The sequence below is a fragment of the Podarcis raffonei genome, chromosome 14, assembly GCF_027172205.1.
Source record: "Podarcis raffonei isolate rPodRaf1 chromosome 14, rPodRaf1.pri, whole genome shotgun sequence".
NCBI classification, from domain to species: Eukaryota; Metazoa; Chordata; class Lepidosauria; order Squamata; family Lacertidae; genus Podarcis; species Podarcis raffonei.
The window spans coordinates 14686871-14709064 of NC_070615.1; the positions used below are offsets into that span (position 1 = coordinate 14686871).

A 22194-nucleotide genomic window follows, 5' to 3' on the forward strand; every position below is an offset into this window, starting at 1 on the left:
GCGAGTCACTAGGACTCTCCAGGGTGCTCCCCATTTTATGTGATTTCGCAAAAACACAGGGGCCTGGAACGGAACCCCGCCTGTATTAATACAGAGGTTCAGATCATGATGGGTGGATTCTGTTAGTGTGAGCTTCTGATGACGTCACTGTATCTTCAAAATTAAACAAGCTTTGTAAATATTGTTATATACACATAATCAATCTGAAGTATCATGCCTAATCTTGGTAAACAGGGACCACTGGAACACATTTTCACTTACCTTATGCAAATAATTTAATCTTCCCACGGCTCCGATTTTCCCAGTATAGTTCACAAAGCCTACATTGCCTTCCGTGGCTGCGTAAAACTCAAAAATGCGTATGTTTCCAAACCTCCGGATGAATTCCCTCCAAACGTCAGCCCTTAAGCCATTACCCAAGGCAATTCTTACCCTATGGTTGCGATCGTTGTCTTTCTGGAAATAAAAGGAAGAAGACATGATTCCAGAAGGGCATTAACAGTGTTCGGTAGAGAATGAGCTAGCCAGAAAATATTGCAGTATTTCATACATGCAAAAAGTAATCCACACTCGCCAGCGGAAGGTGGAGGCTTCTATGAGAAGCACAGGGAGCTGCCTTATAAAGGATTGGAATAATAATAATAATAATAATAATAATTATTATTATTATTATTATTATTATTATTATTATTATTATTATTTATTGTTTATACCCCGCCCATCTGGCTGGGTTTCCCCAGCCACTCTGGGTGGCTCTAAACAGAATATTAAAAACACGATAAAACATCAAACATTAAAAACTTCCCTAAATAGGGGTGCATTCAGATTTTGTCTAAAAGTCAGATAGTTGTTCATTTCCTTGACATCTGGTGGGAGGGTGTTCCACAGGGCAGGTGCCACTACTGAGAAGGCCCTCTGCCTGGTTCCCTGGGGTGGAGACGCTCCTTCAGGTACAGTGGTACCTCTGGTTAAGTACTTAATTCATTCCCGAGGTCTGTTCTTAACCTGAAACTGTTCTTAACCTGAAGCACCACTTTAGCTAATGGGGCCTCCTGCTGCCGCGCCACCAGAGCACGATTTCTGTTCTCATCCTGAAGCAAAGTTCTTAACCTGAAGCACTATTTCTGGGTCTGTAACCTGAAGCGTATGTAACCTGAGGTACCACTGTATACAGGACTGAGGCCGTTTAGGGCTTGCAAGGTCAGCACCAACACTTGGAATTGTGCTCAGAAACATACATCAAAAGTCAGAATTGTCTTATCAAAGACAATGGTGCCCGGACCCAGGGGCAAAAGTGGGCAGAGAAACCAATGCAAATCTTTACTGGGGAGCTGTCTTATACTGAGTCTGAGCATAGGTCCATCTAGCTCAGTGCTGTCTACACTGACTGGCAGGTGCACTCAGGGGGATGGGGTCTCCCCCAGCCCTAACCTGGACATGCTGAGGATCGGACCTGGGACCTTCTACCACCGAGCTACGGCATCCTGTTGTACAACAGGCGAGTTTCTACATACTTCCTTCTCTTTCCTCCATCCAGACAAGCAAGAGTCATTATTCAGAGTTCATGGACTGTGAGGGGAGAGACTTCCTCAGGTAAGGCCTCCTTCCACCTGCCTTGACCCTCTACTCTCTGCTTCTCAATTTGTATTGCATTATTTTATGCACTCTGGCTTGGTGTTGTTTTATTGATTATAGTTTAGAAATTATTTATTGGAACTGTCGGGTGGATTTCTGTTTAACTTTTATATGTTGATATTATTATTTTATATTGTTCTAATGATTGTGAGAGCTGGACCATAAAGAAGGCTGATCGCCAAAGAATTGATGCTTTTGAATTCTGGTGCTGGAGGAGACTCTTGAGAGTCCCATGGACTGCAAAAAGATCAAACCTATCCAGTCTGAAGGAAATCAGCCCTGAGTGCTCACTGGAAGGACAGATCCTGAAGCTGAGGCTCCAATACTTTGGCCACCTCATGAGAAGAGAAGACTCCCTGGAAAAGACCCTGATGTTGGGAAAGATGGAGGGCACAAGGAGAAGGGGACGACAGAGGACGAGATGTTGGACAGTGTTCTCGAAGCTACCAGCCTGAGTTTGACCAAACTGCGGGAGGCAGTGGAAGACAGGAGTGCCTGGCGTGCTCTGGTCCATGGGGTCACGAAGAGTCGGACACAACTAAACGACTAAACAACAACAACAACAAATGATTGTTGAATTTTACTTTTTTGATGTAGGTTGCGTATTTTAAAATTTTGTTTTATTATCTCATTTCTGTATTGCATTAGGCTGTTATAAGATGTACATTTTTGGTTTCTTCAGCTTGTAAACCGCCTTGAGTATTGTAAGAGAGAAAGATGGTATACAAATTGAAAAGATGAAAAGGACACTCTAGGACACAAGGTTGGGGGCAGTGATGCTTCTGAATGACAGCTACTGGAAGACAGAGAAGGGGAGAGAGCTCTTGTGCTTGAATCCTGCTCAAGAGTTTTCCCCACACGAATCTAGCTGGCTACTAGATTAGCAAGACAAAGGAGATGGTGTTGGACTTTCATAGGAAGAGAGGAGAACTAGCCCCGCTGTACATCAGGGAGGGCTGTGTGGAGAGAGTCTCTTCCTTTAAATTCCTAGGAGTTTATCTCAGTGAAGACCTTACTTGGAAAATCAATACAACCCAGGTGGTTAAGAAAGCCCAACAGTGATTCCATCTCCTCACAGAGTATTGCGAAAGCTCGATGTCAATCAACATTTGATTATCTCCTTCTACTGGTCCACAATAGAAAGTGTCCTTTCATACTGCATCATGGTGTGGTACGCTGGTTTGACATCAACTGAGAGGAAGTGCCTACAGAGGGTGGTGAATACAGCACAAGATATTATGGGCTGTCCCATGAATCCGCTGGATGACATTGAGGAAGAACGTTGCCTCAGGAGAGTGAGAAAAATTCTCAGGGATGATTCACACCCTGGCCGGTACTTTCTTGATCTCCTGCCCTCGGGCAGAAGATATAGAAGCATGATTAGTCGCACCAACAGCTTCTATCTGTGGGCTGTTAGGCTGCTGAATGAAAAGATAATAACAGGGCAACTGACTTTAGGGTTTGGTGGGTGTGCGTCAGTAAACGAGGGGAATTAAGACTAAGAGAGCTGAGTGGAGGTGCTTGTGTAATCTCACTGTATACGAGTTGTACAAGTGACAATAAAGTACAGTGGTACCTCGGGTTAAGAACTTAATTCGTTCTGGAGGTCTGTTCTTAACCTGAAACTGTTCTTAACCTGAGGTACCACTTTAGCTAATGGGGCCTCCTGCTGCCACAACTGCACAATTTCTGTTCTCATCCTGAAGCAAAGTTCCTAACCTGAGGTACTATTTCTGGGTTAGTGGAATCTATAACCTGAAGTGTCTGTAACCCAAGGTACCCCTGTATATCATATTTATTTCAATTTCAATTTACTATGAGAACAGGGTGCTGATCCAGCGGGTTCTTCTTATGTTCTATCCACATGACACCACAATGGCTAGCTTTGGTCCTTCTATGTATTCCCCCCCCCCCCACTCTTGCTTTTTTGACCATGGGAGTCCTGAGATTTATTTTTCCGCTTAGAAAAGCTTCTCTAGGGGTGAGCTATTATTAACCCGCCATCCGTCCCTCTGTTTTCCATTCATCCCTTTCCCCCTGAGTAAAGGAGATGATGCAAAATGAAGGCAGTAAAGGTTAGAACTGAGCTATGATCAAATCCAAAAGGAACCGTACCACAAAAATAATGCGCTTTTTAACAAAGCCTGGTTATGAACCACTTACAATGTACTGATATTTGTTTATTTTTTCCCAGTTAACATTTCAAATATATGTAACTCTGAAAGGATTGTGATTTTTTGGTGTCCCACATATATTTTGTCTCAGTTAATAAAATTCCTTTAAAGATAAAAAAGCGCCTGTAAACAGGGAGAGTGGAACATGAGAAAACGCTGTTACTGAGTGAAGCCGAACCCATGACGGAGCCTTCTTGGTAGAGGCCCTGAATTTAGGGAATGCCTTGCCTGGTGTATCTGATCCCTTCATTCTTAACATTTAGGCACAACATTACTGTTTCACCTTAGCATTCAGTGGCTAAATGATAATATTTCTGGCAATTCTGAAATCATCAGTTGTGAGGGTACGTGGTTGTCATCATTGTTGTTTAAACAAAAATGTTTTAAAATTGTATTGTTTTAACAGTTTGCCTCCCTAGGCTCCTTTGGATTGAAACACAAGATAACAATCGAAATAATAACTTTTGTTGTTGTTGCCTAACCCTGTTATCAGCTCATTGTTTTAAGCTTAGTACTGGTTATTTATTGTTTTATGTCTGTTATTTTATATAATGAACTGTTGCTTTATATAAATTATGTACTCTAGCCTGAGATCTATAGGTATAGGACTGGCTATAAATACATTAAAACTTTGTAGTTTCAAACCTTTGTTTGCAGACAACGGGACTATATATTTGCAGGATTACAGGAAATCCCGTCTGCTGATTACTGTTATTAATTCAATTTATTAGTTGCTTTTTTTTGGCCACGGCAACTCAAAGCAGCTTATAATATTCTAAGCAAAATACACATTAAAACCAACATTTTAAAAAAAAACCCACGCAAAAAGGCCATAGATCATTAAAAGCCAAAGGCACGATGAAAAAAGAACATTTTTGCCTGGCTCCTAAAGATATGTAATGGTGATGTCAGCCTCCCCACTTTTTACCATTTTTGAATGCCAGCTGTCCTTACTTCTCTAGATAGACAGCATCTTAAAAAGCAGAGACATCACCTTGCCAACAAAGGTCCGCATAGTCAAAGCTATGGTTTTCCCAGTAGTGATGTATGGAAGTGAGAGCAGGACCATAAAGAAGGCTGATCGCCGAAGAATTGATGCTTTTGAATTATGGTGCTGGAGGAGACTCTTGAGAGTCCCATGGACTGCAAGAAGATCAAACCTCTCCATTCTGAAGGAAATCAGCCCTGAGTGCTCACTGGAAGGACAGATCCTGAAGCTGAGGCTCCAATACTTTGGCTACCTCATGAGAAGAGAAGACTCCCTGGAAAAGACCCTGATGTTGGGAAAGATGGAGGGCACAAGGAGAAAGGGACAACAGAGGACGAGATGATTGGACAGTGTTCTCGAAGCTACCAGCATGAGTTTGACCAAACTGCAGGAGGCAGTGGAAGACAGGAGTGCCTGGCGTGCTCTGGTCCATGGGGTCACCAAGAGTCGGACACGACTAAATGACTAAACAACAACAACAACAACAACAAAGTCCTTACTTCTGCTCTTGGAAACCAGCTGCAGAACAGGAAGGGAACCAGAGCTAAAAATGATATTCAGAAACACTTCAGGAAAGTACTGTATATGTGGGCTCGGAAGGGTAAAATATGGCCTCCTCATAACTGCCCTTTTTTAAATGCTTTCCCAGTCATCCCACCATGAGACAAATTCAGGGCTTGGATTGGCATGTTTATATCTTAACATGTAGTTCTTCCCTGATAAATTTGCACCTAATAGATCCAGCTATGGTGGTACCAGGGACGCAGGTGGCACTGTGGGTAAAACCTCAGCGCCTAGGACTTGCCGATCGCATGGTTGGCGGTTCGAATCCCCGCGGCGGGGTGAGCTCCCGTCGTTCGGTCCCAGCTCCTGCCCACCTAGCAGTTCGAAAGCACCCTTAAGTGCAAGTAGATAAATAGGGACCGCTTTATAGCGGGAAGGTAAATGGCGTTTCCGTGTGCTGCTCTGGTGCCGGTTCACCAGAGCAGCTTCATCATGCTGGCCACGTGACCCGGAAGTGTCTGCGGACAGCGCTGGCTCCCGGCCTCTAGAGTGAGATGAGCGCACAACCCTAGAGTCTGTCAAGACTGGCCCATACGGGCAGGGGTACCTTTACCTTTACCTATGGTGGTACCAGGATAAATTGATCTGCTCCATATGGGGAAAGTTCACGCATGAAGACTTTTTAAGGTGCTAATCTTTATATTTATGTAAAAAAACCAAACCAGTTCTTGCTCCTCCTGTTTCTGTCATGGAAATTAAGCTCCTTGGTTCCCCTTGACAAGGTTTAATGATCTGTACTGCTAAGGAGTTTTATAACACCCGCAGGAAAAAGCAAATTGCATCGCTAAAAGCCACCTTGTTTTGTATTACACCCTCATTATCACAAATATACATCTGTGGGCTTTATTCCCAGCTTTGAAGTGATTTCCTTGGATCAGGTAACTGAGCACGCCAACTTTGACAACAGTCTATGCCGCCGCTGCTGCTGCTCAGAGCTTAATTAAATTCTTAAAATGGCTGGCATAAAAGTCAGCTGGTTTTTGTAACTCTTCACTGGAGAGTTTTCTGTTGGAGGAAATGTGCAGAGTGTTCTTCCAGACACGACTGAAAATCCTTGCTCAACCACTATATTCATACTGCAAAACATATTAGGTAAAGGTAAAGGGACCCCTGACCATTAGGTCCAGTCGTGGCCGACTCTGGGGTTGCGGCGCTCATCTCGCTTTACTGGCCGAGGGAGCCGGAGTACAGCTTCCAGGTCATGTGGCCAGTATGACTAAGCCACTTCTGGCGAACCAGAGTAGTGCACGGAAACGCCGTTTACCTTCCCGCCAGAGTGGTACCTATTTATCTACTTGCACTTTGATGTGCTTTCGAACTGCTAGTTTGGCAGGAGCAGGGACCGAGCAACGGGAGCTCACCCCATCGCGGGGATTCGAACCGCCGACCTTCTGATTGGCAAGTCCTAGGCTCTGTGGTTTAACCCACAGCGCCACCCGTGTCCCTTACGCAAAACATATTAACTGCAAGCAAATACAGGAACCTGTCTTAAGATAGAGATAGGTAGAGGAACTCAGTTTTCAGTTAGCACCCGTTAATTAAGCCCCCCACTTTAGCTTTATTTCCTTTGGGAACAGATCCCTTAACATTTCTTCCAGTGAGATTCATGTCTCTCTATACTTAGAGTCACATGACACTAGGTCTTGCTTCCTGAACCGGGCTCTAAAGACTGCTCCTTTGATATCCCAAAGGATTGCTGGAGCCATTTATTTCTGTTTGGTTTGCAGCCAAACAGACTGAGGCAGGTGTAAACTTCCCACTATTCAGTTTAATTGCGTATTAACTGGAAAACCTGGTGTTCAATTAGCTACGCCCCTAAGGAAGATTAAATAAATAAAGGGTTCAGCTCGTGTTTTCGGCTCATGCATATCTCTGCTTATTGAGCCGAAAGTTGATTGCAACCAAATGCAGCCATTTAAGCCACAATTTTTCTTGCTTAAATAGTGTGTACTAAGCTCAAATCTAATACAGTGGTACCTCAGGATACATATGCTTCAGGTTACATACGCTTCAGGTTACAGACTCCGCTAACCCAGAAATAGTGCTTCAGGTTAAGAACTTTGCTTCAGGATAAGAACAGAAATTGGGCTCCGACGGCGCTGCAGCAGAAGGAGGCCCCATTAGCTAAAGTGGTGCTTCAGGTTAAGAACAGTTTCAGGTTAAGGACAGACCTCCGGAACGAATTAAGTACTTAACCTGAGGTACCACTGTACAGTGGTTCCTTAGTTCTCAAACGCTTTGGTACTGAAACGACATGGAACCCAAACACTGCAAACCCGGAAGTAAGTGTTCTGGTTTGCGAACTTTTTTCGGAAGCTGAATGTGCTCCGTTTTGAGTGTTACACTTCCGATTTGAGTGCCACACTTCCATTTGGAGTGTTACACGGATGTCTGTTTTTGCTATTTATTTTGCATTTTTATTTTTGCGGTTCTTTTTGTTTTGCTTTTGTGACTGTGTGGAACCCACTTCAGCTACTGATTGATGATTGTGTGACTGCAGTACATTGTTTATTGCTTTCATTTTATGGATCGATGGTCTCGTTAGATAGTAAAATTCGTGTTAAATTGCCGTTTTAAGGGTTGTTTTTAAAAGTCTGGAACGGATTAATCCATTTTGCATTACTTTCTATGGGAAAGCGCACCTTGGTTTTGGAACGCTTTGGTTTTGGAACACTTTGGTTTTGGAAGGGACTTCCGGAACAGATTAAGTTTGAGAAATCAAGGTACCATTGTACTGTTCTACAACTGGCGTGCAAAGTGAACAGAGGGAAAGATCTTGACTGTGGTATACCTATGGAGGTTCACCTTCCTCACAGAGATTCTAGATCCCTCTCCACCATTTGACTTATTTATTTAATAAATTTGTATGCTGCGTTAGAAGAATGGTCTATTTTCTTTCAAAAACTGATTCTGTCCACCTAAGCACTGCTTGGCCATGGTGTCACAAAGGTGCTTTAAGGGGTGCTGTTTATAGAGTCAAGCTCAGCAATGCAATTGTGCCTGTATTCAGAGCTGCAGAGCTTTAAGGTACTGAAAGACAACCCAGATACAGAAGACAATTTAGTCCGCCATAATCTATAGCCTCCACCTCCCACCACTTGCAATGGACAACGCAGAGTAGGGTTGCTGGAGGTACTTCAATTGGCATTGCACCAGCAAGTATTCTCATGCGGAACATTCCTGGTAGATTCCAGTCCCTCCTACAGTGCAAAGGGCAGCTGAGAAACTAAAAATTAAATTTATTAGAATCGTTTAAGTTTCTGACGTGCAAAGTCCACGGTACCTTAATTTACCTCCAGCTTGCATAACTTGTGATCCAAGCCAACTGTAGCCTACCAGCTATGGACTGTAGCCTGGCAAACCTTTTGTTTTTGTAGCTACAGGCAAGCAGTAGAATAGAAGGTTTCTGAAGCTTCTGATGGGCTGTCATGTATAGCCAGTGGAATTAGATTCAGGTTGGAGCAGGAGGGGGAAACCTCAGGTCTGGGGACTTGAATGCATCCCTCTCTGCCTCTCTGTCTGGCCTTTGGGACTCTTCCCAGGTCACAACCCACATAGGCCCTGATTCAATCCCTCCTCAAGTGCTTTTGTCTGGCTAGAATGTGCCCATGACCTCTGATAATGTCTCTTGTGGTCTGGATGGAAGGAGCGGGGTACATGAGTGTTATGTACTGAAGTTCTCACCCTGGGCCAGCAGGGGGATACTGTAGATAGTTCAGGTCCACATATGCAAATAAGGGATCGAAAGTGACATTAGTGATTGGATAGTTTTAGAAAGTTGTTACAGTTACGTTGTACTGGAGCTCTATATAAGCAGGCTGACTGAACCCTTTAGTTCAGTTCTGTTCTGGCCTGTGAATAAACAAGAGCTGTTTGAAGAATCGCTGTGTCGTCTGATATGTTCACCCACAATTTAACAATGAGAGCATGTGGCAACCAGCCTACCATACAAAGGGGAAATTCACTTTCATTGCTCTGCCCACTTTTGCCTTTGGCTAATAATAATAATAATAATAATAATAATAATAATAATAATAATAAATTTATACCCCACCCATCTGGCTGGGTTGGGCAGCTTCCAGGACATAAAAACATAATAAAACATCAAATATTAATAGTGACAATCTGATCCAATATAAAAGTCGCAATAATGTTAAAATAAACAACTGATATCAGACAAAGCAACATTCAACAACCCATCAGAGTCTAATAGTAAACAGTAAAATTGGTATGTGGCCCTTGGGGAGGTTTTCCAGAAGAGAATGTGGCCCTTGGCATGAAAAGCATTCTCCCCCCCTCCCCCCGGCTTAGAGAGTCACAAGTTGTGCAAGAGCGGCTTTAATCCAGAACGGCTGTGGATAACCAACAAATGAACTTGGCCCAAGTCTTCCTTTAGAATTAATTTCGCCATCTAAGAAACGGGCCTCTTTCAAGCTCATGTGAAGGTACAATTTATTTATTTTTTACAGAAGCCACAAGTGCTAACAAACTATAGATATAATACTTTAAATAAATAAATAAATAAGGCATTGAATCAAGACCAGTTCTAAAAATATCCGTACAAGCGCTCTCTCTCTCTCTCTCTCTCTCTCTCTCTCTCTCTCTCACACACACACACACACACACACACACACACACACACAGAGAGAGAGAGAGAGATGTCAGAGAAATAAATTACCTTGGGCACATTGCATAAATAGCGAAGCACCTCTCCGATGTACTGTATGACAGTTACGTTGTATTTTCTGCAGTCATCCCAAAACTGGGTAGCTGAAAATTTTGAACGTAATGCAAGAGTAGCACCTACAAGCAAATGAGGCAGTGGAATTAGACACTAACACACATACCCCTATTGAAGGATATACCGTATTTTTCCATGTATAACACACACCCCGTGGGGCTGCAACCAATCACCCGGCCCCACAATGCACTGCCTGTGTATAAGACGAGCCCTGTTTTTAAACATTATTTTTGAGTAAAAAAACCCTAGTCTTATACACAGAAAAGTACGGTGTGTATCATCTTCTGATGCTGCTGTGGGAAAATTGCAACCAATCCTGAAAGACTGCACATTCCTGTTTGAGAGCCTATGTATGCTTTGTACAGGACCGGGTAGCAGAATTCTGGACTGCGCCAGTTCAGAATACAGTCCCACATTTCTGAACGCTCCCCTGTGTAAAAGTGTTGTGTGTAGTAACGCAGAACCGTTGAGCAGACACTTTGCTAAAAACTCATTCCGCCATCTTTGAGCCTGTGTGATGGGTAATCGTAGACACACCCACATAGTCCCTCCCTGGAAACTGTGCTTATAGATCAACTCCTCAGGCCTACCGCACCCTCCTGAAATTCTCAGAACCCTGTGAATCGGCAGTGCATGGAAAAGGTACAAACAACTGGCTTATGGCATGGTCAAAGCTAACGCAATCAAGGTTTTAAAAGGACAACTCACTAAATCAGGGATGGGGAACCTGTGGTCCTCTGGATGTTATTAAGACTCCCATCTTTGAAGGTGCAATTAATCCAGAATGCGGCAGCTAGACTGGTGACTGGGAGTGGCCGCCGGGACCACATAACACCGGTTCTGAGAGATCTGCATTGGCTCGCAGTACATTTCCGAGCACAACTCAAAGTGTTGGTGCTGACCTTTAAAGCCCTAAATGGCCTCGGTCCTGTATGCCTGAAGGAGCGTCTCCACCCCCATCGTTCAGCCCGGACACTGAGATCCAGCACTGAGGGCCTCTGGCGGTTCCCTCATTGCGAGAAGTAAGGTTACAGGGAACCAGACAGAGGGCCTTCTCGGTAGTGGCACCCGCCCTGTGGAACACCCTCCCTTCAGATGTGAAGGAAATACGCAGCTATCCTATCTTTAAAAGACATCTGAAGGGAAGTTTTTCATATTTAATGCTGTATTGTTTTTAACACTTGATTGGGAGCTGCCCAGAGGACTGGGGAAACTCAGCCAGATGGGCGGGGTATAAATAATAAATTATCATTATTATTATATTATTATTATCTCTCACCAGTGCTAGCCAGCACTACCAATAGGCAGGAATGATGGGAACTGAACTCCCAACAATATCCGGGAAGGCAAGAAGTTCCCATGCCTGCAGCAAATCCTAATTTGTTTCCACTCAGTTCAAACGGTATTGTCCCTGAATGAGAAGAAGAGTTTGGATTTGATATCCCGCCTTTCACTCCCTTTAAGGAGTCTCAAAGCGGCTAACATTCTTCTTTCCCTTCCTCCCCCACAACAAACACTCTGTGGGGTGAGTGGGGCTGAGAGAAGTGTGACTGGCCCAAGGTCACCCAGCAGCTGCATGTGGAGGAGCGGAGACGCGAACCCGGTTCCCCAGATTACTAGACTACCGCTCTTAACCACTACACCATACTGGCTCTTTGAGCAGCATCAAAACGTATTTCTGTCTGTTTGCACCCATTGTTATTTCTCCAAGAGCCTCTAAGGGCATGTGGTGTGGGAGCTGTTCCCTTGCGTCAAGATCCCAGGTACCTTCGGGGAAATGTATATGAAGGAACGATGGGGGCAAGGGCCAACAAATGCTGATTCTACACTCCTGGCTCAGTTCGGTGGCTAGAAGCCGAGTAAACATGCTACAGTGGAAGCTCATTGCGTGTCGAGGTCCCCAAACCACCCCAATAAAACACAATTCACACAGAATTTTTTGTTTAAGGTTTCTGGCATAATTTTGGCCACAACTTTATTAAAATACAGTGGTACCTCGGTTTAAGTACTTAATTTGTTCCGGAGGTCCGTTCTTAACCTGAAACTGTTCTTAACCTGAAGCACCACTTTAGCTAATGGGGCCTCCTGCTGCTGCTGCACCGCTGAAGCATGATTTCTGTTCTTATCCTGAAGCAAAGTTCTTAACCTGAGGTAATATTTCTAGTTTAGCGGAGTCTGTAACCTGAAGCCTATGTAACCTGAAGCCTATGTAACTCGAGGTACCACTGTACAGAAAATGTGAGTGGTTGCTTAGGCATTGGTTGTGACTATCTGTCCCCGCCTGGGGACAGACTGACATTCGCCCGCCCGCAAAAGTAAGAAAGGGAAAACATTTTGGGGAGAAAGATGGAGCTGGGAACTATGCCCTCACCTCTCCCCAAATGCTCCCAGGGGCTCTTGTGTGGCCCTAGCCCCTTGACAGGGGTTTGGACAAAAGCATGGCGAGCCCCTGGATTCCTTTAACAGAATACCCTTGCAGCAACAGCATTGGAGGGGCAGGCACAGCCAATCCATGCTCCTCCACCGACCATTTCATAAAAACCAATGCCTAACCGCAACCTTACAAGTTGTGACGATTTGCTACGCAGTAGGCAAAAACCAAATGGCACCAGCCAATCAGCCAAATGGACAAAATTCCTACCAGGCCCCTGCCCCACGACAGGCATAGCAAGCTCTGTGTGAACAACCCTAAATATAGGGAGGGTGGGCGGGTAATCTGATGCACGCAGCGAAAAGAGGAAGCTCAACGCTGCACGCAGGGAATATAAAACTTCTTGGCTGTCAATCATTAAATGGCAACATCAAATTCTCCCCAATGACAAGAGGAGCCCAATTGCAATGGTGGCCAACTACCTTTACCAGCCCAGCAACAGTGAGATGTCTTGTAAGACCCCACCGCAACACATGCTCTCCATGAAGTAGAACACGCTTTCCAAAACAAAGTCAAGTTATTAATCCAACTAAGCCCCGCTTACCTTGCAGGATGCAGCCGTGTACCCCAATTAAAAGGGCGGCGCTATGATAGAGTGGCAGAGCGGTATAGATAACATCTGCTGAAGTAACACCGCTGGCAATGATCAGACCACAGGCCAATAACGTGCGTTCATGGGTAATCAACGCAGCTTTTGGGAGACCTGTGGGAAGAGAAAAGTTTTGTTTTTCATTAGACGGGAAACAAGTACAGTCGCACCTTGGATCCCGAACGCCTTGCGAGCATAGCTGTCAACCGTCCCTTATTTGGCGGGAAAGTCCCTTATCCCAGCGCCATGTCCTGCTGCTGTCCCTTATTGATGATGTCCCTTAAATTTCCCGGGTTTCAAAGGAAGCAGCTCCTCTCCCTCCCTGCCTGCCGGCCAGGGAGGAGGGAGGCTCCAACTGTGTTGCTTGGCTGCGTTGCTCACCCAATAAGGAGTCTAAGAATGACTGGGGGGGTGGAGCTTGCATGCCTTGTGCCAATCAAATCGGCTGCGTTGCCTGGGGACTCACCTTTGCTCAGCACTTCCCAGCGGAGAGGTGACGGTGGTTTTCCTTGCTGCATCCCCTTTGCGGGTTGCTGCACTGTGGGAACCACCGCTTGAGGCTTCATTTGGCTGCTGGCTGGGCTTTCTGCCTTTGGCTCGGAGGGGCTCAGAAGTTGAACCTACCTGTGCTTGGAAAATCCCTTATTTTGGCTGTTGATCCCTTATTTTGGAGGCTGCTGGTCCCTTATTTTCAAATCTGTAAGTTGACAGCTATGCTTGCAAGTCAAACATTTTGACTCCTGAATGCCGCTAACCAGGAAATGAGTGTTCTTTTGAACTCGAATGTCCCACAGGGCTTCCAATTGGCTGCAGCAACGATTTCCAAACCTCTAATAACCAGAAAAGGCTTTATATGCCAATTCATCTCCTACACCTTATCCTCATTATTAAAATCTCCGTTCGTGTAACAAAAACCGCCAAAAAACCTCCCATGTTAGGGAGAAGGCTAAGCTGGGACACATTCGCAACATGCATTTAAAGCACCATAGTAAAGGTAAAGGGACCCCTGACCATTAGGTCCAGTCGTGGCCGACTCGGGTTGTGGTGCTCATCTCGCTTTATTGGCCGAGGGAGCCAGCGTGCAGCTTCCGGGTCATGTGGCCAGCATGACTAAGCCGCTTCTGGCGAACCAGAGCAGCGCACGGAAGCGCCGTTTACCTTCCCACCGGAGCGGTACCTATTTATCTACTTGCACTTTGACGTGCTTTCAAACTGCTAGGTTGGCAGGAGCAGGGACCGAGCAACGGGAGCTCACCCCGTCGTAGGGATTCAAACCGCCGACCTTCTGATCAGCAAGTCCTAGGCTCTATGGTTTAACCCACAGTGCCACCCGCGTCCCTAAAGCACCATAATGCCACTTTAAACAGTTGTGACTTCCCCAAAATAATTCTGGGAGCTGTAGTTTGTTAAGGGTGCCTCAAGTTGTTTGGCGGCTCCTATTCCACTTCCAGGATACCCTGAGAAGATTGATTGTTAAACAACTTTGGGAACTGAAGAGATAGTTATAATTAATGTTGGTTGGTTGTTTTCAGTGGGACTAAAACGTAGCCAACTGAGCTTGGATCCAACCTGGGGTATTATTGTTTTTTTTTAATCCAACAGAAACCATTCAAAAAACAACAATGCACTCTTTTGTTAGTAGAGCAGTCCCATATCCATGGGCGTAGCCAGGATTTTTGTTGGGGGGGAGGGCAGGCCTTTTGTTGGGGCAGGGGGCAGAACCTCAATTAGCTATGTATTTTTACTGATTTTGAGGGGGGGCAGCTGCCTGACCCCACTCAGCTATGCCCATGCCTTACATATACTTTTGTTTGCAAACTACCACATTGCTTAATACAGTGGTGCCCCGCAAGACGAAATTAATTCGTTCCGCGAATTTTTCCGTCTAGCGAATTTTTCGTCTTGCGAAGCACGAAATCCCATAGGAATGCATTGAAAATCAATTAATGCATTCCTATGGTCAAAAAAAGTCCAAACAAAGCCAAATTTGGTACAACAAGAGTTTATTAAGTGCTCTTTAAAGTCACACATACTGTAAAGAGCATTTCAAAATTCAAACCCAGAATTTTTTTTAAAAAACAGCTGAGTGGCCCAATGGTCACAGAAAATCATAAAAATGCAGAAAAAAACAAGCTTCCAGATTCTTGCAAACCCCTCCCCAACTGTTCCCCCAGCCACCCAGCACACAGAAATTCAAATCCAGAATTTTTTTAAAAAAACAGCAGAGTGGCCCAATGGTCACAGAAAATCATAAAAATGCAGAAAAAAAACAAGCTTCCAGATTCTTGCAAACCCCTCCCCATCTGTTCCCCCAGCCACCCAGCACACAGAAATTCAAATCCAGAATTTTTTTAAAAAAACAGCAGAGTGTCCCAATGGTCACAAAAAATCATAAAAATGCAGGGGAAAAAACACACAAGCTTCCAGATTCTTGCAAACCCCTCCCCAACACCAAGTCCTTGAATTCCAAACACCCCAACCCAAAATCCAACCCCCCCAAAAAAGTTTTAAAAGCTTAACTTACCAAATGGCTGCAAAAGAAGTTTTGGAAAAGCTTCAAAAATCACCAAAGTCTTTAAAAACCTCAAAAAAGGCTACTATGTACACTGCGTTCTATGAGTTGCTCCTCGAAGTCAAGTCGCAACTGTATTAACGGTGTTAAGAAAAAGGAAACAAACTTGCAAGACGTTTTCGTCTTGCGAAGCAAGCCCATAGGGAAATTCGTCTTGCGAAGCAGCTCAAAAAACGGAAAACCCTTTTGTCTAGCGAGTTTTCCGTCTTGCGAGGCATTCGTCTTGCGGGGCACCACTGTACACAGCTACAGTTTTGTCTCCCAAGCTTCAGACACTTTGGAGACACTGTCCTTTTCCTCAGGCACTTTCAGTGAAGTTTTGCAATATGTCAATTTGATTTCCTCGTAAGATATTTTAAAACCAGCCAGTGAATAAAATAAGCCAGCTGCAATTCTGTACACCCAGTTCCCTGGAAATCAGTCCCACTGAACTAAACAGGACTTATTTCTGCATAGGGTTGACCAAGGAACCCCTAATTTGTGGATTTTTAAAAATTACTGTACCTGTAGTCCCAGAGGTATATATGTACAGGGCAGGACTTTTAAAAGTGACATTTGATCTCCAAGACACTGGAATAGGCTCATCTGAAGCAGCATCCATTTTGTCAATGAAACTGTCGATCCCCTCTGTCTCGGAGGTCCTGCTTAAGTAATAGATAGTCACATTCTCTTCCTTCAGGGCTGGAAGCACTTCTTCAATGGCTGATGCTAATTCTTTAAGGAGGAGAGAAGAAATGGTTACTTGAAGGGGAAAGGCCCATTATTCAATAAAGTTTTGTGCAGTGATGTTTTACTCTGAAATGTTTTTGCAGTGCTCTTCACAGCATGGCCAGATTGAAAAAAAAAGGAAGGAAAGGAAAGGAGAAAGAAAAGAGTTGTGCAGAAGGAGGGAATTTCAGGAGGTGTAGCTTCGAAACCTCAGAAAAGTCATGTGCCGTTGCTCATTTCCACAATGGCGGAACAAGTAAGGTAAAGGTAAAGGGACCCCTGACTATTAGGTCCAGTCATGGCCGACTCTGGGGTTGCGGCGCTCAGCTTTATTGGCTGAGGGAGCCAGCATACAGCTTCCGGGTCATGTGGCCAGTATGACTAAGCCGCTTCTGGCGAACCAGAACAGCGCACGGAAACACCGTTTACCTTCCCGCCGGAGCGGTACCTATTTATCTACTTGCACTTTGAGTGCTTTCGAACTGCTAGGTTGGCAGAAGCAGGGAGCAAGCAATGGGAGCTCACCCCGTCGCGGGGATTCGAACCTCCAACCTTCTGATCGGCAAGTCCTAGGCTCTGTGGTTTAACCCACAGCGCCACCCGCAGACCAGTAGCACGGAACAAAACCTGCAAGCTACGTGGGAGATCAGCTTTTGGTGAAAAGGAGAATGCAGGTCATCAAGTTACAGTTAAATGCCACTCACATATACAGTGGTACCTCGGGTTAAGAACTTAATTCGTTCTGGAGGTCCATTCTTAACCTGAAACTGTTCTTAACCTGAGGTACCACTTTAGCTAATGGGGCCTCCCGCTGCCGCCGTGCGATTTCTGTTCTCATCCTGAGGTAAAGTTCTTAACCTGAGGTACTATTTCTGAGTTAGCGGAGTCTGTAACCTGAAGCGTCTGTAACCTGAAGTGTCTGTAACCCGAGGTACCACTATAACAGGGTCCACAGCAAAGATCTTGCCAAATTTATTTACACAAATATTTAGTGGTGCCATATAAAGGAAGGCAAAATATTGCAAGGTATCGGAAACACAGGTGTCATATTTTCACAATACATCTGGAAAAAGGCTAGCCGGCGTGTTTCCTAACAATCTGAAATTGCACGATGCCTGGATTTGTGTGTCACTATAAGGACCCTCATGAGATTGTTCATTATCAAGTGTGAGGGTTCTCTACCCCCACCTGCGTATGCCAGCTATTTCCAATGGGAGGGTGACGCAATATCCCAGGGAATTTCCTTCCTCTTTCATGCATCGTTTCTGAAAGGCTCCCACAATGACATGGAAAATTTATCTGTGGTTATCTGTGTGCTCCTCTTCCATCCTGCATGAGAGACTGTGAGCATGGTTCTCTTTTTTGGAAGGCATTTCCAAAACAGGAAGTGGTGACACAGATGAGTATGGCTCAGGGGTGCGGTTGTGACCTCCAGCAGGGCCTTCTCTGTGGCAGCACCCTTATTCCTCCCTTTTCTCTCCTACATGATCATCACTTAAACATAGCATTGTTTACTTAAGCATTTTCGTCTATGCATTTAGTACAGTGGTACCTTGGTTCTCAAACGCCTTGGTTCCCAAACGCCAAAAACCTGGAAGTAATTGTTCCAGTTTTCGAATGTTTTTCGGAAGCTGAACATCTCATGTAAAAACACACTCATTCCCGGACCGTCCGCGGACTGGATTTAGAAGGTGATTGGGCCGCATCCGGCCCCCAGGCCTTAGGTTGCCTACGCCTGGATTAGATGATCCTTGTGGTCCCTTCTAATTCTACGATTCTATCCACTTTCTCTGTGCCATTTATAACTGTATACACCTTTATCCTGTCGTCCCTTGCAGTACAGTGGTACCTCGGGTTACATACGCTTCAGGTTACATACGCTTCAGGTTACAGACTCAGCTAACCCAGAAATAGTGCTTCAGGTTAAGAACTTTGCTTCAGGATGAGAACAGAAACCGTGCTCCGGCAGTGCAGCGGCAGTGGGAGGCCCCATTAGCTAAAGTGGTGCTTCAGGTTAAGAACCGTTTCAGGTTAAGAACAGACCTCTGGAACGAATTAAGTACTTAACCTGAGGTACCACTGTAGTTGCCTTTTCTTCAACCATTCCTCACAGGAAGGTTTCTTTGTCTCCTCAGTCATTTTGGTTGCCCTTTTCCGACCCTTTTAAAACTCTACAAAATAACTGCAAGCCAACCATCACAGACTTGTATAACTAATTTAATGATTCCTAGCAAGGAATTTGATCCCTAGCATGGAATTTGCCTTTTTTCACAGCTGCTGCACACTGAGTGAACATCTTCATTAAATTATTGACTATGAGTCCCAGATCCCATTCCTTATTAGTCACCTGCAGGTGAGACCCCATTGGCATATACACATGAAAATGAAAATAAAAATGTCCCAAAATGCATCACTTTACACTATTTTACATTGAATTGTACCTCACATTTCACTGTCCATTCACTCAGTTTGGATGGCTGCTTAGAAATTTCAGTGAGGTTCTTCTCATATATATTATTGGATTGTCACTTATCAGTCCTCTGTTTGCCACTGAAAGTCATATTGATACTTGGTCATAACTGATTCTTGCTTCTTAATGAGCCTGTATCTACGACTCATGATTGTAAACGTACCTTTGCTCTCACTCACTACTCACACTGACCCAATGTCAAACTGCTGATAGAGCTTAATAAAAGATATGGAACGGCAACTACAGTGGTACCTCGGGTTAAGAACTTAATTCGTTCCGGAGGTCTGTTCTTAACCTGAAACTGTTCTTAACCTGAGGTACCACTTTAGCTAATGGGGCCTCCTGCTGCCGCTGTGCTGCCACAGCGCAATTTCTGTTCTCATTCTGAAGCAAAGTTCTTAACCTGAGGCACTATTTCTGGGTTAGCGGAATCTGTAACCTGAAGCGTATGTAACCTGAAGCGTCTGTAACCCGAGGTACCACTGTATTCAGGTCACCCTATCGGTGGGAATAACCCCTTTTCTCCAGAAAGTCTCCTATCCCTTTCACGGCTACATGGGAGAGAAATGCAACAGGGGACACCATGCTCCATGCCGAAAGTAAAAAAAAAGTTGCACCTGCTGAACTGCTACCTAGAATGAAGCTTAATAATAAGGAAGCAGTTTAAAAGTGTCACCTGCATTTTATTAAGGCATAATATTGCTGTCAAAACCGTGAATAATCTTGTAGAACCTCACATTTATGGTGAGCGTGAGGATTTTTTTTCTTCAAATGTGCACCCAACCGCTTCTTGTTCTTCTATTACCTCAGATGAACAATACAGCATATTATTATTATTATTATTATTATTATTATTACTATTATTATTGCAAAACCTATTGATCAGAGGCAACAAAAGTGAAAGACTGGTGCTTCAAGGCTCCCTCCCTCAAACCTGGTTTTGAAAAAAGTTATTTTCTATTGACTTGATGGTGTGCAATACCAGGTTACTCATTCTTCCTTCAAAGAGCTCAGCACACACAGCTCCACCATCCTTCTGGGAGCTCATACTCGCAACACCCCTGCGAGGTGGGCTAAAGCTGAGATTGTGCGCATGACCCAAGGTCACGGTGTGGGATTCTGAGTGGATTTCCCACCACCATAGGAGCCAACTTCTAGGGGCTGAAGTACCTCCCCCCCCCATAAAATACAGTGGTACCTCAGGTTACATACGCTTCAAGTTACATAAGCTTCAGGTTACAGACTCCGCTAACCCAGAAATAGTGCTTCAGGTTAAGAACTTTGCTTCAGGATGAGAACAGAAATCGTGCTCCGGCAGCGTGGCAGCAGCAGGAGGCCCCATTAGCTAAAGTGGTGCTTCAGGTTAAGAACAGTTTCAGGTTAAGTACGGACCTCCGGAACGAATTAAGTACTTAACCTGAGGTACCACTGTATTTGAGAGGGCCAAGGCTCCCCCAGAGTTGATGAGCATTGCCACATCATGTACACAGTGACACATCATGCAATCCATTATATCAGGGTGGGGCTTACCTGCCCCCCTCCCATATTTTATTCAAGTTGGCACCCCTGCCCATCACTCTAGCCACCAGTGCTAGATTAAACCCTGTGGAGGCCTCTGTTCTAGGCAGTCAAAATCTTCGGAGGGGCCCTCACAAATTATCTCCTAATACATTCTTGATTTTACCAACCAACCATTTTAATAAAGCTTCCAATCTGCTACTTGCGAATATTCTACTAGGGTCTGGACTCGGTGGGAACGCACAACGCACTAACTCACAGAAAGCTTTGTATCTGGAGATGTCTCGTGGGAGTGCTCTAGGGGGGTAACACTGAACTACGAAAGGTTGGTTGTAATTTTCTTTTGATCCTTGGTTGCGGGGGCCCTAAAGGCATGGGTACTGCTAGGTGGGCGGCCGTTAAAAAAAGGTTAAAAAACGGTAAAGGACCCCTGGACGGTTAAGTCCGGTCAAAGGTGACTATGGGGTTGCGGTGCTCATCTCGCTTTCAGGCCAAGGGAGACGGTGTTTATCCACAGACAGCTTTCCAGGTCATGTGGCCAGCAGGACTGAACAGCTTCTGGCGCAACGGAACACCGTGACGGAAACCAGAGTGCACGGAAACGCCATTTACCTTCCTGCCACAGCAGTACCTTTTCATCTACTTGCACTGGAGTCATAGCTGTCAACTTTCAGATTTGAAAATAAGGGACCAGCAGCCTCGAAAATAAGGGATCAGCAGCCTCACCTGTCCCGGGGACAGTCTACGGGATATCTAACAATCCGGGATAGCAGCGGGAAACGGCTCTGGAATAAGGGAATTTCCCGCAAAAAAAGGGAAGGTTGACAGCTATGACTGGAGTGCTTTTGAACTGCTAGGTTGGCAGGAGCTGGTGACAGAGCAATTAAGCCACTACCAGCTGCGGGGGGGGGGGGAGGAGAAGAGGAGGTCCTCACCTGGGTCGGCCAGCAGCACTTTGGCGCCGCTGCACTGGAAGCAATGCACCAAGGACCTGGCCCTGATGTTGCAGTTGAGGCAGGCCATGGCGCAGCCCAGCTTGGCGCAGCCCAGCCACAGCCACACGTAGGCGGGCTGGTTGCCCAGGAAGAGAGCCACGGTATCGCCCTGCCGCAGCCCTGCGTGCTCCCTCAGCGCCCTGGCCACCTGGTTGCTCCGCCGCTCCACCTGCTCGTAGGTGTACACCTCTTCTCGGAAGAGCAGCATGGGCTTTTGGGGAGCCTGGCGCGCCCGCTGCCTGAACACCTCCACCAGCGTCCGCGGAGGGACGCGCGAGGCGGCGCGGCGAGACCTTTGCGCCACGCGCACCAGCTGCAAGAAGAAGCCCAGATCCTGGAAGAGGTAAGGGCATGCCAGGTTCACCAGCAGAGGCAGCAGCAGCAGACCCGCCAGCGCCGTGTACAAGCCCGGGAACATGGTCTCGACGGCGCCTTGGGGAGGCTGGACCCCCGGCGCCAGCTCGTCGCTCCTCTCTGCCCAGGCGCGCCGAGCGCACTGAGGCGCCTCGCCTGGTTACCGGCGCAAAAAGTGACCGGCTCCTGCCAAACGAGGGGCGGGTCCAGCCAGCCAGACGGGAGCGCGCGCTCACGCTCCCTTTCTCTCTCCAGATTTCCAGCTCTTCTTCTGCCTGTCTCCTCCCGAAGCGGAGATCAGGAGTCTCAAACTTCTTTTTCTTTGGCGATCACGAGTAAGATTGCCTTCCATAAGCACAGTTTTGGGTTTGTTTTGTTTTATGTGTGCGCGCTGACCAACGCACAGTCTTCGCAGTAAGGTTCTATTCCAATGGCGTGAGTATCGTTTTCCCAGT

At 45.6% G+C, this 22194-nt stretch overlaps 1 protein-coding gene across 3 annotated transcripts in view; it reads right to left on the reverse strand.

Moving 5' to 3' along the window:
- The window catches only part of SLC27A2 (solute carrier family 27 member 2), a 69174-nt gene extending 47241 nt beyond the window's left edge, over positions 1–21933 (reverse strand). For 2 of the 3 annotated variants that reach the window (XR_008327526.1, XM_053365120.1), the window contains exons 1-5: positions 21326–21933; positions 16199–16408; positions 13078–13236; positions 10040–10164; positions 262–456 (exon numbers count right to left, since the gene is read on the reverse strand). Coding sequence is in view for 2 of the 3 variants with exons in the window: in XM_053365120.1 (XP_053221095.1) it covers positions 262–456; positions 10040–10164; positions 13078–13236; positions 16199–16408; positions 21326–21803 (1167 nt within the window). In the remaining variant the exon portion in view is untranslated. The remainder of the gene's footprint in view (positions 1–261; positions 457–10039; positions 10165–13077; positions 13237–16198; positions 16409–21325) is intronic. The other variant, XM_053365121.1, reaches the window with a different exon arrangement.
- Positions 21934–22194: the final 261 nt, after the last annotated feature.